At 44.1% G+C, this 21,217-nt stretch overlaps 1 protein-coding gene across 1 annotated transcript in view; it reads right to left on the bottom strand.

Annotated features, from left to right (window-relative positions):
* Positions 1-19,542, bottom strand: part of Pgm2 (phosphoglucomutase 2) — a 28,937-nt gene extending 9,395 nt beyond the window's left edge. The window contains exons 1-12 of the mRNA XM_034509381.2: positions 19,384-19,542; positions 15,049-15,216; positions 12,656-12,762; positions 10,409-10,493; positions 9,894-9,977; positions 9,564-9,757; positions 7,380-7,569; positions 6,563-6,660; positions 4,717-4,897; positions 4,314-4,407; positions 2,822-2,951; positions 1,437-1,626 (exon numbers count right to left, since the gene is read on the bottom strand). Of these exons, the coding sequence (XP_034365272.1) occupies positions 1,437-1,626; positions 2,822-2,951; positions 4,314-4,407; positions 4,717-4,897; positions 6,563-6,660; positions 7,380-7,569; positions 9,564-9,757; positions 9,894-9,977; positions 10,409-10,493; positions 12,656-12,762; positions 15,049-15,216; positions 19,384-19,488 (1,626 nt within the window). The 5' untranslated portion in view covers positions 19,489-19,542. The remainder of the gene's footprint in view (positions 1-1,436; positions 1,627-2,821; positions 2,952-4,313; positions 4,408-4,716; positions 4,898-6,562; positions 6,661-7,379; positions 7,570-9,563; positions 9,758-9,893; positions 9,978-10,408; positions 10,494-12,655; positions 12,763-15,048; positions 15,217-19,383) is intronic.
* Between the last annotated feature and the right edge of the window lie 1,675 nt (positions 19,543-21,217).

The raw sequence follows: 21,217 nt of genomic DNA, 5'->3' as shown, positions 1-21,217 counted from the left end.
AAACTTAGACCATGTGGACTCTGCCCTAATCAATGTCTTAATGCATTATTTTAGTAGAGTCCTGAGGTGTGGAAGGTTAGGGCTATTGGAGGAAGTAGGTCTCTGGGAACCTGTCTTTGAGGTATACACAATTTGGTCTCACTGTATTCTTTCTGCTTCTTGTCTGTAAAGTGAGCAAAGTGAATGGCTTCCTTTTACCATGATCCTCTTTGTCCGACTTCTACACTGCCACACACGTGACCGAAACAATGAGTCTCAATAAATCATTCCTCCTTTAAATTAATTCTCTTGGGTATTTTGTTGCAGTGCCAAAAAGTCTGTCACACTTGAAAAGTAACTACAACACTGAGCAAAGAGAAATGCTAACCAACATACTGTGAAAATTTAAAACACTGAGTTTAGAGAGAGACTTTCTTATCGAGGGGCCAAAGTCGGTACAGAATGACGAGGACGGTATTAATGCATTAAATTTTCACAAAGTATCATTCTTCACTATAATCCTTTTAATACCATTCATCTTTTATAAGTATATTCTGTTCATATGAACAATTTCAAACAGAATACAAAACGGTAAATATCAAGGAAGACATCTAAGATCTCATCAGACTATCCCTGCTGTTCTTGTAACCTGGGCACAGGCAACCCTACACTTCTGCTACCTCTGGCTCTATGCGAGATCCTAAGGCAAGCATTTACAGCTGGGCCACATGCAATTAAAAAACAGGGCTATACTCATCAGAAAGCTGTTCATCAGTGGCTCTCCCAGAGTGGACCAGTCTCTCGTCAGCTTGAATCTTATTAGATATGCAAATTCTTGGTTCTTATCTCAGGCTTTCTCAATTTCAGCACTGTTTGCTTGTGACAAGATGTCATATTATAACCTAAGCTGACCTCAGACTCAGACTCATGATGCTCCTGTGTTGGTTCCCCAAGTGTAGGGATTTAAAGGTTTACTGGTATGTGTCATCATACCCAGCTAATATCGGTTAGTCACTCATCCTCTTGGTGTGTGTGACTCAGATACTCTTTGGAATAACATGTTCTGGTGAAGAGGAAAAGCTGGGCCCAGAGTCAAAAGGCCTCTCCTCCACCTGGACCCTCACTAGTCACTGCTCTTCTGAGCCACAATTTCCTTGCGTGTAGAGGATGGCTTGGGATGTCATTCATCATCAAATGACTTGTGGGATCACTTGCATTTCTAACCCATAGTTTCTAGTTTTTCCACATATCTTATCTTGTTTGTTTGTTTGTTTGTTTGTTTATTTATTTATGCTAGGGCCTAACCCAAGGCCTTGTCATGTAAACCAGCAGCCTCCCCCTGAGCTATACACCTCCAGCCTGAATTTTCAATCAGTCCCGTGAATAAACGGATCTGTTCAAATGGTAGGCATAGTGAACACAGAGTAAATTAGTTGGTAGAAGTAAACGTGACTTACAGCTTTCTTATCAGGCTGGCTGTCATCGTAGCCAGTTGTGAGGTCCCTGATAGCAGAGATTTCAAACTTGCCGCAAGTTTTGGGATAATTATTCTTCCCGTCATAGTTTCTCAGGTTGCCGAATAATTTTTGAATTGTGCATCGATCATGGCAGATAAAGTATGAAGCTGTGGTAATATGGTAGCCATACCTAGAAAAAGAAGCCATAACTGTAAGCAAAATGAGCAAAATTCTGCAGAATGTATATAAGATGTGTATCAACTAGCTCATTCTAAAGTGAGTGAAACAGGGAGCCCTGACCAAGGCCAAAAGGATAAATTAACATTAAAGAGGAAGCTGGGGCTGGCAAGATGGTTCAGTGGGTAAGGGTGCTTGTTGCCAAGCATAGCAACTTGAGTTGATCTCTAGAACACACATAGTAGAAGGAGAGAAACAGTTCCTCGGTTGTCCTCTGACTTCCATGTGTGTTTGGTGGCATGCGGGCACCCACTCATATATACACCACACACACACACACACACACACACACACACACACACACACACACGGGCATCAACTGCTCTTCCAGAGGACCCAGGTTCGATTCTTAGCACCCTCATGGTGTTACACAAACTTCTGTAGCTTCACACACATCCCGCCAAATCCAGGGGACCCAATGACTTCTGGTCTTTGCAGGCACCAGGTATACACATGGTGCACAGAGACATGCAGCCAAAACACCCATACACATAAAATAAAGGTGAATAAATTTTAAAGGAAGATGAAAAAGAGGTCCAGGGCGGAAGAGGAAGTGCTTGCCTTACAAGCATGAGAACCCAAGAAATTCCTAGAAGCCAGATAAAGAGATGGGGATGGAGGTGTGTGCCTGTAATGCCAGCACCAGAGAGACCAAGACAGGTAGATGCCTGGAGCTAGATGCCAGCCAGTCATGCCTACTTGTCAAACTCCAGGCTAAGGACAGAACAGCGTCAATTAGATGGACAGCACTTAAGGAATGAAGCTGAACAACATGCACACATGGTGAGAATATGAATCAATAATGTCCTCTCCATCAGCCTGTACAGGCTGTACAGGTAAGTTATGGCTTTACAGAGCACAGCCATGCTGCGTGGTTACTGTTCGTGTCATCTAAGACTGACCGACACCCCCCCCCATATCTAATCTACCTATGACATTGATACTTAAATTCACACTTTTCAATTAAGCCATTTGTGCAACATTCTCGTGTGTTAGAGTGTACACAACTAAAAGTGGCCATTACTATTTAGTGGGGACACGTCAAATGGAAAAGGTGATCTTCACTTTCCTAAGAAACGGAACATGTCACCAGAGTAAGAACACTTGAAATATGACCAATATTCCTTCGATAGTCCATAAATACTTACTCCACATAGATGGCCTTCAGCTGCTGAGATAAAGACAAATTCTTGGTTGCTAGAAAGCTCGCCAGCTCTGCACATATAACAGCAGCACTGACGCCATCCTTATCCAGAACAAAGGGACAGCACATATATCCTGCCAAGAGAGCAGTAGACACGCAGGCTTAGGAGTGGATTTCATTACAGCACTTTAACAGGCCACATGAATGCAGGCCTGCTGGTTAGTGCATGTTAGGCTCTAGTTTGGAGCACACACACATTTTTCATTTATCTCTGTTTGAGAACTTAGACCTGCATGTGGTTCCATACCATAGTGCATATTGTACTTGCTTTACACACAGAAGGTCCTGAGTGTGAGCCCCCAGTGAACCATAGTATGATTCCTCACATATCGCTGAGTGGTGATACATGCCTGTAATTCTAGCATTTGGGAGATGGAGGCAAGAAATCAGGAGTTCTGGGTCACATAAGCTCGTGTCTCAAAAAAAACCAAAAACGATTTAGCCCAGTGCCTTGAATACAGGCGCCTTGAGGAAATCCACACTGAATGACCTGCTGGCAAATGGTGTTCGTTGACTGGACTCATCCTCAGAGCTGCAGCTCAGATATGCGGGGCTCTGCTTGCTTCAGTCACTCTTTACTTCTTTCTTCTCTGAGACCTGGTGGTACTTGGCAGTTCATCTTGACGGCTGGCTGGCCCCTACTAATGGCTAAAGCCATTATCATACATTTCAGAGCCACTGAGTAACATTTATAATTGGTACTTAATAAACAATGTCTCCTTAACAAAAGCCAAGGCAAGGCAACTTTGAAACCCTGACAACTGAGAGGCAGCAGCTGTGCCATCCCTCTGTGATGAGTTGGTTAAATTAAACCAGTGTCTCTCTGCTTTAAGGAGTACACAGAACAGAGAGTGAGTAATAGTTTTTTTTTTTGTTTGTTTGTTTTTTTTTTACTAAGTTAACAGCTATGCACGTGTTTGCACAAACAACAGAATGTTCTGTGCCCACACCTAGCTTTCCTTTCCTCTAATATATACTGACTGGTGGTTCAGGATAAAGGCTTTTCAGTAATTCTGGTTAAACATTCAATGTCCTTTCCTGTGTTCATGACTATGATGACATGAGACCACTTCTGCTCCCTGGGTACTCTCAGCACACACATCCTCATTAGACTTTTATCAGTGATTGAAAAGAAGAAAGAAAAAAGGAAGGCCATGACAGCTCATAGGGAGGGTGGAGGAGAAGGCTCACTGTAGATACGAGAAAGAACATAGCCAGAGGCAGAGACATTTGGGAAAGTCCAGAGTTAGCATGATCCGGAGCCTGGTCATGTGAGGAGACGGGAAGGAACAGTATGTGTGTGTGTGTGTGTGTGTGTGTGTGTGTGTGTGTGTGTGTGTGTGTATATATATATATATATATATAATTTAATATATAATATATATTATTTAATACAGACACATACACACAGAGTGAACCTCATTATTGCTTCTTACCAATAGCTTCTTCAAATGCAAATAGGACTGTCTTCCCCTGGTCTACTAGCTGTTTGGCTCTGTTTCCCATCCACTTGAAGCCAGTTAATGTTTCCTAAACAGATAACACAAAAGAGAAAAAAAAATGTTTTGGGGCGGGGGGATGAAGCTCAGTTGGGAGAGAGTTTGCCTAGTCCTCAGTTCAACCCCGAGTACCACACACACTGGGTGTGGTGGTACGTGTTTATAATCCTAGCAATGGGCATGTGCAATAGACCAATCCGAAGTCATCCTTGGCTATATATGAAGTTCAAGGCCAGCCTGGCCTGTATGAAACCATGTCTCAAAATATAACAAGAAAAGTGAAGGAAGCAGGCAGTATGTCTTAGGAATCAGGGAAATCCAAGGCCTACAAACACCTTACCTCAAAATGAAAGCCCTCCTTCAAGGCTATGGCCCGCAGGATTTTGGAGGAGACGGTGCTGGACAACACGTATGTGTCTTTGAGGTGACTTTGATCTTGGTTCTTTTCTTTCCAGGAAGTGAAGAGCCACCATCCCAGTAGGGCCCCCAGCTCATTGCCTGAGAACACTCTCCACTCGCCACTGCAAGGAAACAGGCCCTGTGGTTCAGCAACCTTTAGGAAGGCACACAAGTCCCAGAGCTAGGCAAAAGAAGCTCGGCATACTTCTGTAAAACTTTAAATAACTGGGCTGGGCTGGGTGTGCTGGCATGTTGGGGGCCGACTTTTAGCAGAAAGCGGCTATCAGCTTTGCAGCCATCTTGAGCCATATACCCTGACATGAGACTTGGATTACAATAGCCTACAACAGCTGAGCACACTCTGATAATCTTGGTTTAGATACCTTGGGTGTGTGAGATTAAAGGTGTGTGAGATTAAAGGTGTGTAACTTAAGAGTATGACTTAGAAGTGTAGAGATCAGATTTAGAGACAAGACCTAAGGGCATGATTAAAGGTGTGACTTAGAGGCATGGCTTAGAAGTGAGACATATAAAAGGCAGAGGCAGACGGTAGGGAATCAGACTATGGATGAGAGAATCAGACACTTCAGAGAGTACAACTTGGAGTAGGAATTAGGCATTAGGTAGCAGGCACTTGGAAGAGAACTTGGAAGAAGTAACTTGGAACTTGGAGGCACTAGGGACTAGGAACTAGGGACTAGGAACTTAGGACTTGAGACACTTAGAGGAAGAGAGACTGAAGAATAAACGGGATTGAAACACACTCTGTCTGGTCTCCGTCCTCACTCTCTCTCTTGCTGAACCCCCGACCAGCAGACCAGAGCGGCAGCTTGGGCTGGGATACAGCAGCCGCCAAACACGGGGCAGACGGGGCCTCAACATTTTGCTCGGTTCCCAACATTTTTTGGCCGCCCAAAGTGGGCCAGCTTAGGTCCCAACACTGGCGCTCACCTTTAATGCCAGCACTTGGGAGGCAGAGACAGGTGGATCTCTGTGAGTTCGAGGCCAGCCTGGTCTACAAAGTAAGTTCCAGGATAGCCAGGACTATACCAGAGAAACCCTGTCTCAAAAAACTTAAAAACATAAATAAATAAACAATAAACAAACAAATAAATAAGAAAAAATTAACTGGGATGAACTGGACCTACAACATTCACAAATATCTGATATAACTTTCATGTATCGTCCAATGCTTCCAGAAAACACTAACATCTTTGAAGAAGGTCTACAGTTAGCATCCCAGGGATGACACAGGACCCATCGATTTCCATCTTTGGCAAAGGCTGTGGTGTGAATCTGTACCAGGCACTCTTATTATCCTTTGCATAGACCACATGGTCATACTTGTCTTAAGCATTATGTCACTTGCCTGTCTGTTCCCCCTAAATTCAACACTGCCTTGGAGGTCTGGTGCTTTATGAGATCCACTGGCAGACACTGAACTAAAAAGCCAGCATCATGCAAAGGACTTCGCCTTATCCGGCATGGAGAGCTACATGTACTAAGTTCAATTGTAAAGTGAGAATGTCACAGAGAGTCATTTCCAATCCTAGCACACACTGGATTGCTTTGCTCTGTACTACACAACTCGAGGATATGTCCCCCTGCCTTTAGGATCAGCAAATTGTCCTGTGAGAGAAATTCACCAGAGGTTTTATTGCAAAAACAAATATAATTAAACAGAAAACTTCCCATTCAGAGACTCACCCTCCCCACAAATACAGCATTGCTAAAGATGGCCATTTGTATATTTTTTTCATGACACGGATAAACAAAGTTAATGTCACCTGTCTTGTTTCTCAGCTACAGCAAGTCTGTCGGCGTCTGGGTCATTGGCTAAGACAATTTTGGCCTTGATTTTGTCAGCCAACGCAAAAGATAAAGTCTGAAAATAAGTTCAGAAAATAAAAGATTACGTAAGGAAAACACGGAGCCCACTATAGTCTTTAAGATTTGCATAGTCTTATGAGCTAAACAGGCTTTTCCCCAAATTGGGGCTGCAGGGGTTTTGTTGTTGTTGTGTTTGTTTGTTTGTTTGTTTTCTGCTTTTTTTTTCCTTCCTGGAGCTGGGTTTGCTTAGCCTGATTGTATTTCATCTTTCTACATTGTAAGTCAGATGCTGAAAGTTCCAGGAACCACACAGAGCCATGGCAGCCTTGTGGCTGGACTGGTATTTCTAGGCACTGTGTATATTGGCCACACAAACCAGACCAAACCAACTCCTACAGTATCATTATTAACTAAAGTTTCAAAATGGTATGTGAGTCACACTGTCAATAATACTCTTTAACAAAAGAGTATAGAATTAAAAATATGAAAAAAAAAAACCTCTCCATTCTATTATCAATACTTCTTGGCAATAAACCATCAACAAATATTTAATTTAATTTAGAGCATGATGTAGATTTCAGCTGTCATAACCTCACGAAAGATGTCAAGTCTGAGGCTCCTTTAGGAAATTAGTGACTCTCCAACATACATATTTACAGAGCTATCATTCATTTTTTTCCCAGCACAACAAAACCCCATAAAACCACAATGTACTTGAGAGCAATGGCTCAGAGTTTAAAAGACAGAGTCCATTATTTAATAAAAGTAGGTTACCAAGACACCTTTACCCTCCTCGGGATTCGGGTATTTGACAGTTGGGAACTCGGGATCTGGATCTTTCTGCTGGGGAACAGCTTCCGGAGGAGCAAGGTCAAAAGCCTTGAATGCCAACTGCACAAACTCATGACCCACACCATGGACAGAGGTGTGCACGAACTTCACCTTGCTCTCCCTGTTCACAGTCCTAGAGTAAGACAGAATAGAAAACAACAAAGAAGACAAAGAAGACTCTCTAAAGGGGAGGATTTAGAAAACACCATGTACCGGGGACTTAATACTGTGAGAAAGATGCTTTAGTTTGTGTGGCAGGTACAGCTTTGAGCCTTCAGAGACCTAAGCCATGCCCTCCATACAGGATCACCAATGACTTGAAAGATTCATCATCACCAAATGCAAACACAAAAGTTCAAAAAGGAGAATTTTTTTTTCTTATAATCTTGGAATAAAGTCTTTTAAAGTATGAATAAAACCCAGAAACCAAGAATTAAAAGACAACTAAATATTAACACAATTGTTTAAAAGTTTCCATAAAAAAAAAAAGTCAAAAGTAACAACAGGGGGAGAGTAGACACTTGAAAGAAACAAGACTGGGTTTTTTTCTAAATAAATAAAGAAGTTTGCTAAATTGGACAGACAAGCAAATACACAGAAAAGACAAATATAGATCATATAAACATGGACAAAAGTTTTTCATAATTAAGGGTATAAATTTGTCTTAGGGTTTTACTGCTGTGAACAGACACCACAACCAAGGCAAGTCTTACAAAGGAAAACATTTACTTGGGGCTGGCTTACAGGTTCAGAGGTTCAGTCCATTATCATCAAGGTGAGATCATGGCAGCATCTAGGCAGGTATGGTACAGGAAGAGCGGAGAGTTCTACATCTTCATCTGAAGGCTGCTAGTGGAAGATTGACTTCCAGGCAGCTAGGATGAGGGTCTCAAAGCCCACACCCACAGTAACACACCTACTTCAACAAGGCCACACCTTCTAATAGTGCCACTCCCTGGGCTGAGCATATACAAACCATCACAAAATGAAAGTGAGATTTTATGCTTTTCTAACAAATGGGGGGGGGGAGATGATAAATCTGATAATTCGAAGCACAAGGTCAAACGTGGGGTCCTATGCTATACCACAGGCTGCAGGTGGGGGTACCAACCACTCTAACATTCTCGAAGGGCAGCTTGCTGATCATCCTCACCTTGGAAATGTATGTGCTATATTATACAAGAGGCCTATTTTACACACACAAGTAACGATTGCTTCCCATGCTACTTGCACTGATAAAAAAAATCAAACAAGCACCCTGTCAGCTCTCGGTGTTTGTGAAACTGAATGAGAGGCCTGAGGGAAAGCTCACAGAAAATGATAACCTCAGGTTTCTTTTGTAGAGAAAAAAAATCCAGTGACCTGGAAACTCAGATCTCTACCCTATGGCCCAGGGAAACCCTAAGCCAGTGTGGTTTCTCCCTTAGATGGGATCGGAGTCTCTACTCTGAGCTGGAGTAGTCAGGCCCAGGCTATCTAACAAACACAGCACTGGACAACCAGAAACTAAATTTCAGTTTCCAAGAGGCAGTAAGTAGTAGCAAAACCTAAACCCTCCTGCTCGGTACCTGTCTGTGACTACTAAGTTCATCCCAGGCTGAACATGCAGGCACCATAGCATTGTATGACCAACCACACTTGGGTACCGGGGATTAGAACTGAAGTCCTCACACTTATGTAGCAAGTGTTCTTGCCCGCTGAATCATCTTCCCAACCCTGAAAGTATTTTTTAAATACACATATATACATATAGTTGTATCCATATGTATATGTATAGACACAGCTACAAACGTATATGTATATGTTTACAACTCTTCAAACTGTAGCCCATCTTGGGTTGGCCACCTGCTTTTGTAAAAAAGGCCACCTCAGTGTGGTTTCCCTGACTGGTCACTTGCTTGCACACTAGAATAGCACATCTGAGGGGTGAAGTCAGGCTCTATGTAGCCAGCAAAGCCATGAGGATCTGCTACAAGCTCCTTTAAGAAAAAATGGCCAGCTCCACTGCTGTCTTGTACACATGTAGCTATCAGGTAGAGGGGATCAAATTGGGATCAAATTGAAAACCCAACATTGATAGAATTCGGCTGAATCACATTAGCTGAAGTGAAGCCACAATCCAGTTACCTGTGGAAACAGAATTTTTTAAGGTCTTCAAAGTAGTCATTACTGATGGACGTGCTGGGGTTGTGAAGAAGGGAACTACTGTCAATCAAAGACTCGTCCCAAGCCTGAGGCCAGGGCTCTAGATTTTCCTCAATGGCCTGAGAAATGCCTCGATCATGTGGAGAGATGATCTGAGCTCCATTGTCCCAGTAGACCTAGAGAAGCCAGGAATGCATTTAGCAGGTTCAGGATGTAGAGCAACCACTCCCGAAGTGCACAGGGGTGGGGTTCCACTGTGTGAGGAGAGAGTGTGGGTGGGGGTTGGGAGGGTGGGAGGGTTGGGGGTGGTACCTTATAGCCATTGTCCTGCTTTGGATTGTGAGAGGCAGTGATCATGATTCCGGCACAGAGTTTCAGGTGTGACACTGTGTAAGGCTAAACAGAGCAGGAGACGGTTCTTAAGAAAGATTAGACAGAATGGGAATGCCTACCATATGCTGTTTGGAGCCATTCATCCCCCTGTATCACCCTAACATCATAACACGTCATTCAGCATCTCGTGGCCCATCCAAGCGCCATGCAGCGTCCCCCTCATCTGTGGTTTTGCCCTGTTCTGTTTCAGTGACTCGTGGTCCAGGAAGATGAGTATGTGTCTTAACTCTTTAAGCAGTGCCCACATTCATAACTTCATGATAGGATACTGCTGCAACTCTCCCATTTTATTATTAGTTACTGTTGTTAGTCTTTTATATCCTTAACCCATAAATTAAGCATGCATTGGCCTGAACTGTAGGCTACAAGCTGCTTGACCTTTTATATTGTCTGTAGCTCTCTGACAAGTACTTAGAAAGGAAACGGTTACTTACCACAAAGGGGGTTGGGGTTATATCAGAGAAGAGGTACACAGGAACCCCCTGGGTGATAAATGCAGTCGCAGCCAGCCGGGCAAACCTAGAAATGCAGAAACAGGGACAAAAAGGAGAGTCGGGGTCAGAGCTTCCTGTGGCATTGAGAAACAGTGACCGAGCATGCTGGGGTGGAACCCAGGGCTTCATGCATGTGAGACAAACCCTCCAGTAACAGAGTTGCAGCCCTGGCCCCTTCCAACACGCCTGCATTCGGTAGTGAGAAAAAGAGGAAGAAGCTGAGACAGTGGAGTCCTCTCCTCCTCTCTTTTGTGTAGGATAAAGGCCTGAGGTCACCTTGTCACATGTCCAAGGCCACTGAGCACACAAGCCAGGCCTGCCTTAAAGTCTCTCAACTCTGTCCATCTGCGCCTACATCAGTGGTTACCATCTGGGCTCATCTGTCCTTCTCAAGGACTTTGATGTAGAGGCATGGTCAGTTGTCATGCTTGGGGGAGGGGATGTGCTCCTGGCAATTAATGGGTAGAGCACTACTACGAAACACCTTACAATGCATAGGACAGTCCCTCATAACAAAGAATGGTCTAGATGCTGTGACATCATGTGTCACTATGCAGAGGCTTAGGAGCCCCGATTTACACTGCTACAATTCAGTACACACCTCATACGGACTCTGACTAGGTATTATTTTATTTAACTATAAGATTATGTGTGTGTGCACAGCAGAGGCAGGAACCACAAACCCCAAAAGAATGAAATTGAAATGTTGGTCACTTCAAGCAAATGCCATGGCTCTAGGAGCAGAGCAAGAGCTGTCCTTTAACCAACAGAGTTAACATATCTGAAAAATACAGTCAAATCAGCTAACGTGACGGGTCTAAACCAGGGTTTACAGTATATGGAAACCAAGGCTGGTGGTGAGCGCCTGTGATCCCGCACTCTAAGAGACTGAGAGAAGAGAACCATGAATTCAGTACAGGTATGGGCTCTATAGTGAGAGCTTGTCTCAGAACTGAAAAGATAAAGCAGGGGCTGTACATAGGCTTTACCCAAGCCATGTGCATTTTTATATAGGTGACTCATGCAGTGGAGGGTATTTTAGGAAAGGTCCCTGGTGGATCCCTGGTGGATACTGAGGGCCAATTTTAAATGTTTTCTACATCGTTTGGCAGATTCAAATGGTAAACACTGGATGAGCATTCGGAGAAACTGTTGCTGTGACAGAGGTCACTATTGTCAGCATCATGTGACCACAGCTAAATGGGAATCCTGTAGGTCTGGGACTGTCACAAAGCTGGACCCTGAGAAAGTTGTCTGTCAGGAAAGGAAGAGGCAATGACTGTAAATAGCAGAGAAGAATTATATGGAGGCCAGTGAGAAGCAGGCTTAGACAAGTTTCCCCATCATTTCTGTATGTTTTTTTGAGACAAAGTCTCCCTGTGTCCCTGGCTGCCTTAGAACTTGCTATGTAGTCCAGGCTGTCCTTGAACTCATGAAGTCCTCCTGATCTGTTTCCTGAGTGCTGGGATTAAAGGCCCAGGCTAATCTGTCTTTTGTTTGGGGGTAGGCAGAGTTCAACTCAGGGTTTCTCTGTGCAGCCCTGGCTGTCCTGGAACTTGCTTTGTAGACCAGGCTGACCTCAAACTCACAAAGATCTGTCTGCCTCTGCTTCTTCAGTGCTAGGATTGCCCTGCCCTAACCCATTACTTTTAACAGCTAAGTAATTATGGGTTTAAAGTCAAGTCATTAAAAAAAAAAAAAAATCAAGGTACTGGAAAGATGGGTCAGTGGTTAAGAAGAATATGTTCTTACAGAGGCTTGCAACTGCCTGTGACTCCAGCTACAGAGGATACAGTGCCTCTGCCCTCTGTGGGCACCTGCACCCATAGGCAAATATCCACATGCACACACACATATACACATAATTTAAAAAAAAAAAATAGATTTTAAAAAGTCAAATTATGGGGGCTGGAGAGATGGCTCAGTGGTTAAGAGCACCAGCTGCTCTTCCAGAGGTTCTGAGTTCAATTCCCAGCAACCACATGGTGGCTCACAACCATCTGTAATGGGATCTGATGCTTTCTTCTGGTGTGTCTGAAGACAGTTAAGTAAATAAATAAATATTTTTTTAAAAAGTCAAATTATTGAAATGATGACTAAAAAAAGTATAAAAGAAATTATGAAAAATCCTTTTCTGAAAATTGTCTCCAGGTTCCATCTAAAATCCCCCCCCCCCAACCTAAATACCTTCTGCTGCTGCCTCCGCTGGCAGGGTGTGCTCTCGCATCGAAGCTGATCACCACGCCCCTCTGCTTCAGGTCACTGAACTGCTTTTCCAGGTACCTGCAAAATCCCTGAAAGAAGCCCAGGGCATAAAAAACACATATTTCATACATATAAGAATCAACCCAAAATTATATTTTCCCCATTTTTACAGGACAACATCTTTCACAGGGGGGCGGCGGCCAGTGATTACACAGACTGAACAATTAATTAGATGAAAACAGCTTGCTGGGCAGTGGTGGCGCATGCCTTTAATCCCAGCACTTGGGAGGCAGAGGCAGGCAGATTTCTGAGTTCGAGGCTAGCCTGGTCTACAGAGTGAGTTCCAGGACAGTCAGGGCTACACAGAGAAACTCTGTCTCGAAAAACCAAAAAAACAAAAACAAAACAAAAACAAAACAAAAACAAAAACAAAAAACAAAAAACAGCTTTTTGGACTTGGACTGTCTACTCTCAGTCAGATGCGGTGCTGAACTTAATGTCTCTAGGTCCAGACTAACTTGCTCAGAATCTCCATCTTATGAGAAGAGAACGGGCTTACTCAGTTTCAGACCTAATGAGCCATAGACCATGGCTTGTTCCCAGATCTGGTGACAGGTGGTTCAGTGTAGGTTGTAAGATACATACGCCTCTGGGGCCAGAAAACGGATTTGAACTCTACTTGGCCACCATTGAGGAAGAGACAAATTTTTCTATCTTTTGTCTAGTTTCCATGTCTCTCTATAGTAACACCCATAATACATACCATGTAGGGCTTTTATAGGGCTTAAATGAGCTATAATTAGGTAAGGTGGTGGGTAGTTAGTAACATGCTTGTTGTGTAAGCCTGAGGTCCTGCATTTGATACCCAGTAGCCAACTTAAAAAGAAAAGTTAGGTGTGGTGGCACAAGCTTGTAATCCCAGTCCTGGGGAGACAGAGCCAGCTCCTACATCCACAGGGCTCCCTAGCCAGCCAGCCTAGCCTACTTGGTGAGTTCTAGGCCAGTAAGAGACCCTGTCTCAAAAGAAACCATGAACGGCGCCTGAAAAACAACACTAAGGTTATCTTCTGGTCTCCAGAGGTGCACACGCCATCACTTGAATCACATTTCCTTCAAAGACTTTATTCCTTGCTTCCAGCCTAGAGTCAGCAGGCACTTCTGACGCTTCTTTCTGCCCTGTGACATCAGTTAGAGAAAGCCAATGCATTTTATACAGTTTTGACAATTAACTGATGAAAATCTGTTTGGTCTGTTTGTTTTGGATACTATTTGCCAGAAATCTAAAGGAGGCTGGAATTTGTTCATTTGTAGGGTGAAACGTGCTATACAAATCAAACTTGTGCATTTGGGGGCTCTCACTACCTGCTCCAAGCTGATGGACCATCCCATCCCTGTATATCAGGGGTCAAACAGCATCACATGGATCTCAGACACAAGAGAGCAGTGGACTTGCAATCTAAATAATCTAGACACTGGACATTATCAGAGAGTTCTGGTTGGCTGGGCAATAGTGATACGACCTATTCCTTACTGCACTCTGACTAAAGGAAATCTTATAAATAAATGAAGTATACCTATGGTTTTTGGTAGAGGGACACATCTTTAGCCTTGTTAGCAATGTTACATCAATTTAGAATGTTTCTTTTCCCAATGCAAACACACAGCATCCAGCATACTTTCCGAAAGTGATAACGAAATAAGGACGTATGTATTGGTTTGGTGGGCTCCCAAGAAGGAATTCAGATGTCTGACTCTTCCTAGCTTACAATGGTGACACTATACCTGATTCTCCAGATCAACCTTTATACTGTGACCTCAGTGAGTCAGGGAACAAAAAGCATATAGCCCGAGTCCAGATTCTTATATCTCTAAATTTTTAAAGAAACTTTTGGATCCTATTGAGAATGAAGATCTGAGAACAGCTGAGGGAAAGGACACTATTCCATGGGGATGAAGGAGGTTTTCAGAATTAAAATGATGCTATAAACAAACCAAAAACTTGCATGGCTTCAAAATAAAAGCAAAGAGAGAGAGAGAGAGAAAGAGAGAGAGAGAGAGAGAGAGAGAGAGAGAGAGAGAGAGAGAGAGAGAGAGGAGGGGTTTGGGACAAAACTAATAAAACTATTTACTTTTTAATTACACCCATGTGTATGTTTCATTTGTTGCATGGCTGATGGCTGGCTGGATGGATAAAAAGTTAATGAATTTTTAAATAAGGACTGCACAAGCCTCATTTTGTAGACTAAATGGTGGGCACTTTCTCTATTTGCTCAGATCCAAAGACATATCCATAACTAAAATGAATTAAGTCTATCAGATTCCCAGGACTCAGGGAGATATACCAGAAGTAACCAGCAATGACAAACTCATGGTACCTGTGTGGTCTGGATGATGGTCAGGTCATTCATTCGAGAAATCCCTGCTCCCATAGGAGCTCGAAGGCCAGCTGTCCCAAACTCCATCCGGGCCCCAAAGCATTGCTGTATCCCTTCTTTATCACCTTCAGCAATGAGCTGTTTCACTGACTCTGAAGTTAAAGGATTCTGAAAGATAGACATGAATGCATCAGGCACAGCTTGGTTAAGAGAAAGACAGAAAATCTGCAAGGTAGACCGCACCCTCAACACGATGCACGCACACGCACGCAAGCACGCATGCACGCACGCACGCACGCACGCCTAACCTCTATAAAAACCTGTATAAATACAGGCCTTTATATTTTCTGGTGTTTCTGAAATCTGAGCTAAGGAATTTGATGTAAGTTGTATTCTCTTGCCTACTGAGGTAATAGTTTTAGAGAAAATGAACAAGATGCTGTTTTAGAATAGACATCTAACAGGGTCAGGGAGATCTCAGATCATTCACTTACCAAGCCTGTGCTTGAACAGGCTATAAAGTTTCTTGAGTACTTAGTTTCACCATCGGTAAAAGGGGAACCAGCTAGAACCTCTCTGGCATATTTTTCAAGGTTTTAAATTACTTTATCTTTGTCTGACACTGAGTTGTGATGCTTGTCTCCTTCCCTAAGGTCCTCAAACTTTCCCAGGATGGTAGGTCAGTCAGTATAATTAAGACCTTTCTTTTGGGCTGGAGAGATGGCTCAGTGGTTAAGAGCACTGACTGTTCTTCCAAAGATCCTGAGTTCAATTGCCAGCAACCACATGGTGGCTCACAACCATCTGTAATGAGATCTGATGGCCTCTTCTGGTGCATCTGAAGACAGCTACTGTCATATACATAAAATAAATAAATTAAATCCTTAAAAAATTATTTAGAAAAATAAAAAAGACCTTACTTCTATAGTGCTTTATAATTTTTACGAAGCGTTTTCTTTGTATCCAGTCATATTTCAATGATTCTAAGTCAGGCCAATAATAGCTGAAATGCTTTGGTAGTATTTTACACTACAGAAACTGTGTGGCTTGCTTAAACTGCATGACGAACATTAACCTAGTGCCTTTCCTATTATATTGATTGTAAACAGATAAGAGCATGAATCATTTAAGTACATTTTACGTTGCCTTGTTTTCTTTGCATAATGATTGCAGGAGATGTGAAGATTGAAGAAAGAGTGGTGATGACCTAACTCCACATGGACTATTACATTAAGAGTTGAGGGAAGCCTGGAATGAAGTACTTCTAATCATCATTCAATAAAATGAACACTGGGCAAGATAAGGCCCCATAATTAAACTTTGAAATGTGGCCGCAATAAAACTTTGGCTTCCTGGAATCAAGCCCTCGGTTCCAGATTGTTCCAGTTTCAACAGGAACCGGGACCAAGGTTTTGATTAAAAACTCTAGATTCCAATCACAAAGACCCATCTTACCCATTAGACTGTCAGGTGCCCCCAAGGCAAGGCTCAGAGCTGTCATACAAAAGTTCAGCAAACATCTGCTGAGAGGCAGAGACAACACAGACTTCCTGGCCACACCCAGTATCCAGGGCTTCTCTGAGGCCTACTGTGGATTTCAAAAGTCTTAATTGGCCTTGGAACGCTAGAAAAGACTCAGCAGCCTGAGAGAACAAAGCAAAGAGATAAAGAAAAGTCAAGAAGAGAGCAGCAGAGATAAGGGTCAGACTTGGGGGTGATGGAAACTGACAGGAAAGAGAGGCACAGCGGAGGGGACACAGTAGCCATGCAGAGAGCACCACCAGGGTCCTTGCCAGCATGGGTGGCTCAGCAACCTCCTTGCTTTTAGCTGGTGGGAGCTTCCCTGAAGAATGAATGGGTCCTTCCCAGAGAGGCACCCATCTCCAATTAAAGTAACTGAGAGGGGCTAAAGTGAGCTCCACCAGTTAAGTGCTTGCTATGCAAGCTTTAAGACCCAAGCTCACATCCCCAGCATGCATTAACAAGCCTCGCCAAGCAGAGTTCATCTGTAAATCTAGTGTTGGAGTTAGTCAGTATATGCATAGAGTAGGCTGGTCAGCCAATTTAGCCAGTCGGCTTCACGTTCAACGAGAGACCTTTGTGTTAAAAAATAAAGTGGAGAGTATGCTTGGCCTAGGGAGTGGCGCTGTTAGGAGATGTGGCCTTGTTGGAGGAAGTGTGTCACTGTGGGGGTGGGCTGTGAGAGACCTTCCTCCTGGTTGCCTGGAAGACAAACTTCTGTTTGCCTTCGGCACAAGATGTAGAACTCTCAGCTCCTTCTCCAGCACCATGCCTGCCTGAATGCTGCCATGTTCCCACCTTGATGATAATGGACTGAACCTCTGAACCTGTAAGCCAGCCCCAATTAGATGTTGTCCTTAAAAGAGTTGCCTTGGTCATGGTGTCTCTTCACAGCAATGAAACCCTAACTAAGGCAGAGTGAACGAGGAACATACTTGATGTCAGCTTCTGGCCTCTGCACAAATATGCACACAGGTGCCCACACATCTACACGCAAGCACATGAACACAGATACAACCACACACCACACAGACACACCTCTGATTGGGAAATTAACATCAAAACGTCTCCAAAGGAGAAAATGACAATTTCCCTCCACCTCTACTCATGGAGGTACTGTTCCAAGACAGAGTCCATGTTCTGTAGTAACTACATGTTCTGCTCACTTCTGAGCCCATCTGTGAAGTACCTTCTGAGGACTAATAGATCCCAGGCTCTGATGGGATCAAAGTGTCCCTCGTTTGATAGATCCATACCATGTCAGGATTATGAGGAGGTGACAAAAGGTGGAAATTGGGAGCAAATTGGAGGATTGAGGTTACTGGGACTTGTCACAGGGCAATATATTTACAAAATGGCCTTTTCCTGTATTCCCCCTTTCTCTACTTCCTAGCCACTATGGCATGAGCAGCACCAGGAAGGATAAAACCATCTCAGAGTCTGAGCAAAACAGTTCTTTCCCCGGCTCCTTCAGTCTGTGTCAGACACTTAGTCAAGTGGGACAATAGCCTGACTAACACACACAATACTTCTTAATTCAGGCGTTAGGATAGCTACACAATGTAAGTTACTAAGTTATCAGAAATGGAAACAGTTTCCTTCCCTTAAATATCCTGGAATGCTTTTAACTTTCCAGAACAAAACAAAACAAAAACTCCCCGAAGGAGCTGGCACTGCCATCGTGGAAACAGGATGGCCTGACTTTTCATTTTCTAGGTATGAGTGGGGAATGGCCTCTGCTGAGCCTTGTAGCCTCTATCCAGTCAACAAATGTTTCAGGTACCTACTATAGACGTGTAGTACAGACTATAGTACTATAGATCACAGAAGGCAGCAGAGACACACAGCACCAGCTACATAATTTTCAGGGGCCAGTGCACAATTAAAACGAAAGACTCGGTGTTTAACAATACAGAATCTCAAGGTAGTGCTTTAAAATACGGCTTGGGCCCTTCCCTGAGCACCGGTTCAGTGGATCTGCATGGGTCTCATCTCCTGAAGTCAGTCCTGGACACGGACAGACTTTAAACAAACAAACAAACAAACAAACAAACAAACAAACAAACTCCTAAGGGGGTGATGATTTGCTTCTTCCAATCCCAGGAAGAGCCGGGAATGAAAGGACTGGATTGCCTAGAGCAAGTATTTGAGTTTAATAAGTTGCACTTGGGAGAAAACCTGCTAAGTTCACACAAGAATAACAAGAGAAACAAAATCAGCAGATCACAGGCAAAAAGACCATTGTGGGGAAGCAACAGGACACGCGAAAGCACAGGTCAGAGAGACCTAGCAGAGGGCAAAGGAAGTGATGTCCGGAGCTGGCCGCCTGACTAAGTCAGCCATAAGACAGTTACAGAGGAAAGACGCAGCTGGGACCAAAGCGTACCCTGTCACCTTCCCGGTGAAGTGAATGTCCTCTGGAAAACTGCCAGTCAGCCTGGCCCATCAGGGGGACCTACTAGTAACTATGCAATCAAGAAAGGTGGTCTGGACTGTAGAGAAGTCCAGATCCCGGGAAAGGCGGGACAGAGCGGATTCTGAATGGATGAGGATGCTCAGCCCATCACAGAACCTCAAAAACCTTTTCATGCGTGGACTACCTCGGACCCTAGTTCCGCTACGTTCATCCCTCCCCACCTCGCTCTTCTACACGGTTTAGCAGTTGGGCGAGCCACACAGCTGTCTCCAGTCCCACAACAGCTTACGCCGAGCAGGCTCCGTGTAGTGGGGCAGGGAAGGAAGGAAGCTGGGCCCGGCTCCCTGCCGGACAAGCCTCGGCGCCCGGGAACCAGGGAGCCGGAGATCGGCCCTTACCCGGTCCCAGCGCAGCCACTGCGCGGTCTCCTGGTCTAGTCTCGCGTCCATGCCCAAGTCACTGCCTTCCGGAGCCGGTGTCTGTGTCGGTGTGGCCGCCGCCATCCCGCAGCAGTCACAACCGGGCGGAGGAGGCTGGGTCACCCTTCAGGCAGGGCGGGGAAGAGGGCGGGGACAGCAGCGTAGTCAGAGGGTCAGAGGGAAGAGGACGTGCAGCAGCCCCGCCCCGGTTCTAGACTTGCTTTTAGCGGGTGTGCCTCCCGGAGGGCCAGGCAATTGGGGGGTGGGGGTGGGGGTGCTTGGCGGCCAGGAGAGCTGGAGGACCGCCTTGCTCTAGTCTCCTAGGCCATACCCAGGGTCCTCCAGCAATCATCATGTGTGCATTTAATGCCCATCACGTCTGGGATGCTAGTCTTACTGCACTGGGAAGCAGAGCACATTGGTGCAGGCCAGTAGCGGTAAAGCAGAGTCAGGCAGGTCTCCATGGGTTAGAGGCTCATCTATAGAGTGAATTCCAGACCATCTAGGGGTACAAAATGAGATCCTGTCTCAAAGTGTAAATTAAATTAGAGAATAGCAGAGGGGGAGAAAAAAAATCTTGAAAAAGAGCCAAGTGGGGAATAAATCAAATAGACCAGCAAACCAGAAATGAGATAACGCTTGCAAAGACAGTTTATGCCAGAAGAGCACCAGAAGGATGAATTGTAATTTCAAGGCGCCGGGTCAACTGGATTTTCACACTGGAAAATGTAAAAAGAATGTCGACCCATCCGCCTGAGATCATCACACACGAACGAGAATTTCAGGTCAGCTGGGCGATGTGCACACCTGGCTGGGCACGCGGAAGCACAAGCAAGAATGTTTCTGAGCTGTACACGATGCCTCTCTCACTCCTGCAGTCCCGACCACTGGGAAACTGAGGAGGGATTGCTGTGAGTGAGTTCCAGGTCACAGTGGGTTACAGTGTGAGACCTTGTCTCAAAATACAAACGAACAAACCCTAAAAAGAAACAAAAAAAACAACCAACCAAACAAACACTAAAGCAGTTAAGAACACTGGCTGTTGTTCTTCTAGACCACCTAGGTTTGCTTATCAGCATTCACATGGCTGCTCAGGACCATCGGAAACTCCAGTTCCAGGGAATCCTGCATCCTTTTCAGACCTCCATTGCCACATACATCTATGGTGCACAGACATATATGCAGGCAAATACCCAAATATTAAAAAAAAAAAAAAACTTTAAAAAATGTTTCTAGCAGCTTTAGTCACAAAAAAAAAAAAAAAAAAAAATCCAATCAGACACACCCAGATCACCAACAATAGAATGGATAAATATATAGTGGTATATTCATACTAAATCATATAAACAAATTACGATAGCTCAGCTATGAGTTACGCAGCCCAATGAGAATGAAGAACCGTATGCAACCTCATGGACGTAGCTTGTAGCCATCCCATAGAGTGAAAGAATTCAGTGGGTCTGTCAGAATAAGAACAGCACAAGGAAACAAAACAAATCAGTGCTTTCCAGAACTGGATATGAGGGTTCACTCCAAAGGTCACTGGGGATTAAGGAGAAGGGACAATTCTGTCTATTAACTGACTTTGTAGTTGCCTGGATCCAGGTGGTCATCAAAACTTAGAACCATAGTTACCAGCCATAAGATATCTCAATTTTGAAATTTTTAAAAACTACATTTATCTATGATGTGTGTGTGTGTGTGTGTGTGAGAGAGAGAAAGAGAGAGAGAGAGAGAGAGAGAGAGAGACAGACAGACAGACAGAGACAGACAGAGAAATAGAGAGAGACTATGACATACATATGAAAATACA

Source organism: Arvicanthis niloticus, chromosome 7 (genome assembly GCF_011762505.2).
Source record: "Arvicanthis niloticus isolate mArvNil1 chromosome 7, mArvNil1.pat.X, whole genome shotgun sequence".
NCBI lineage: Eukaryota > Metazoa > Chordata > Mammalia > Rodentia > Muridae > Arvicanthis > Arvicanthis niloticus.
This window is presented reverse-complemented; position numbering and strand designations above follow the sequence as displayed.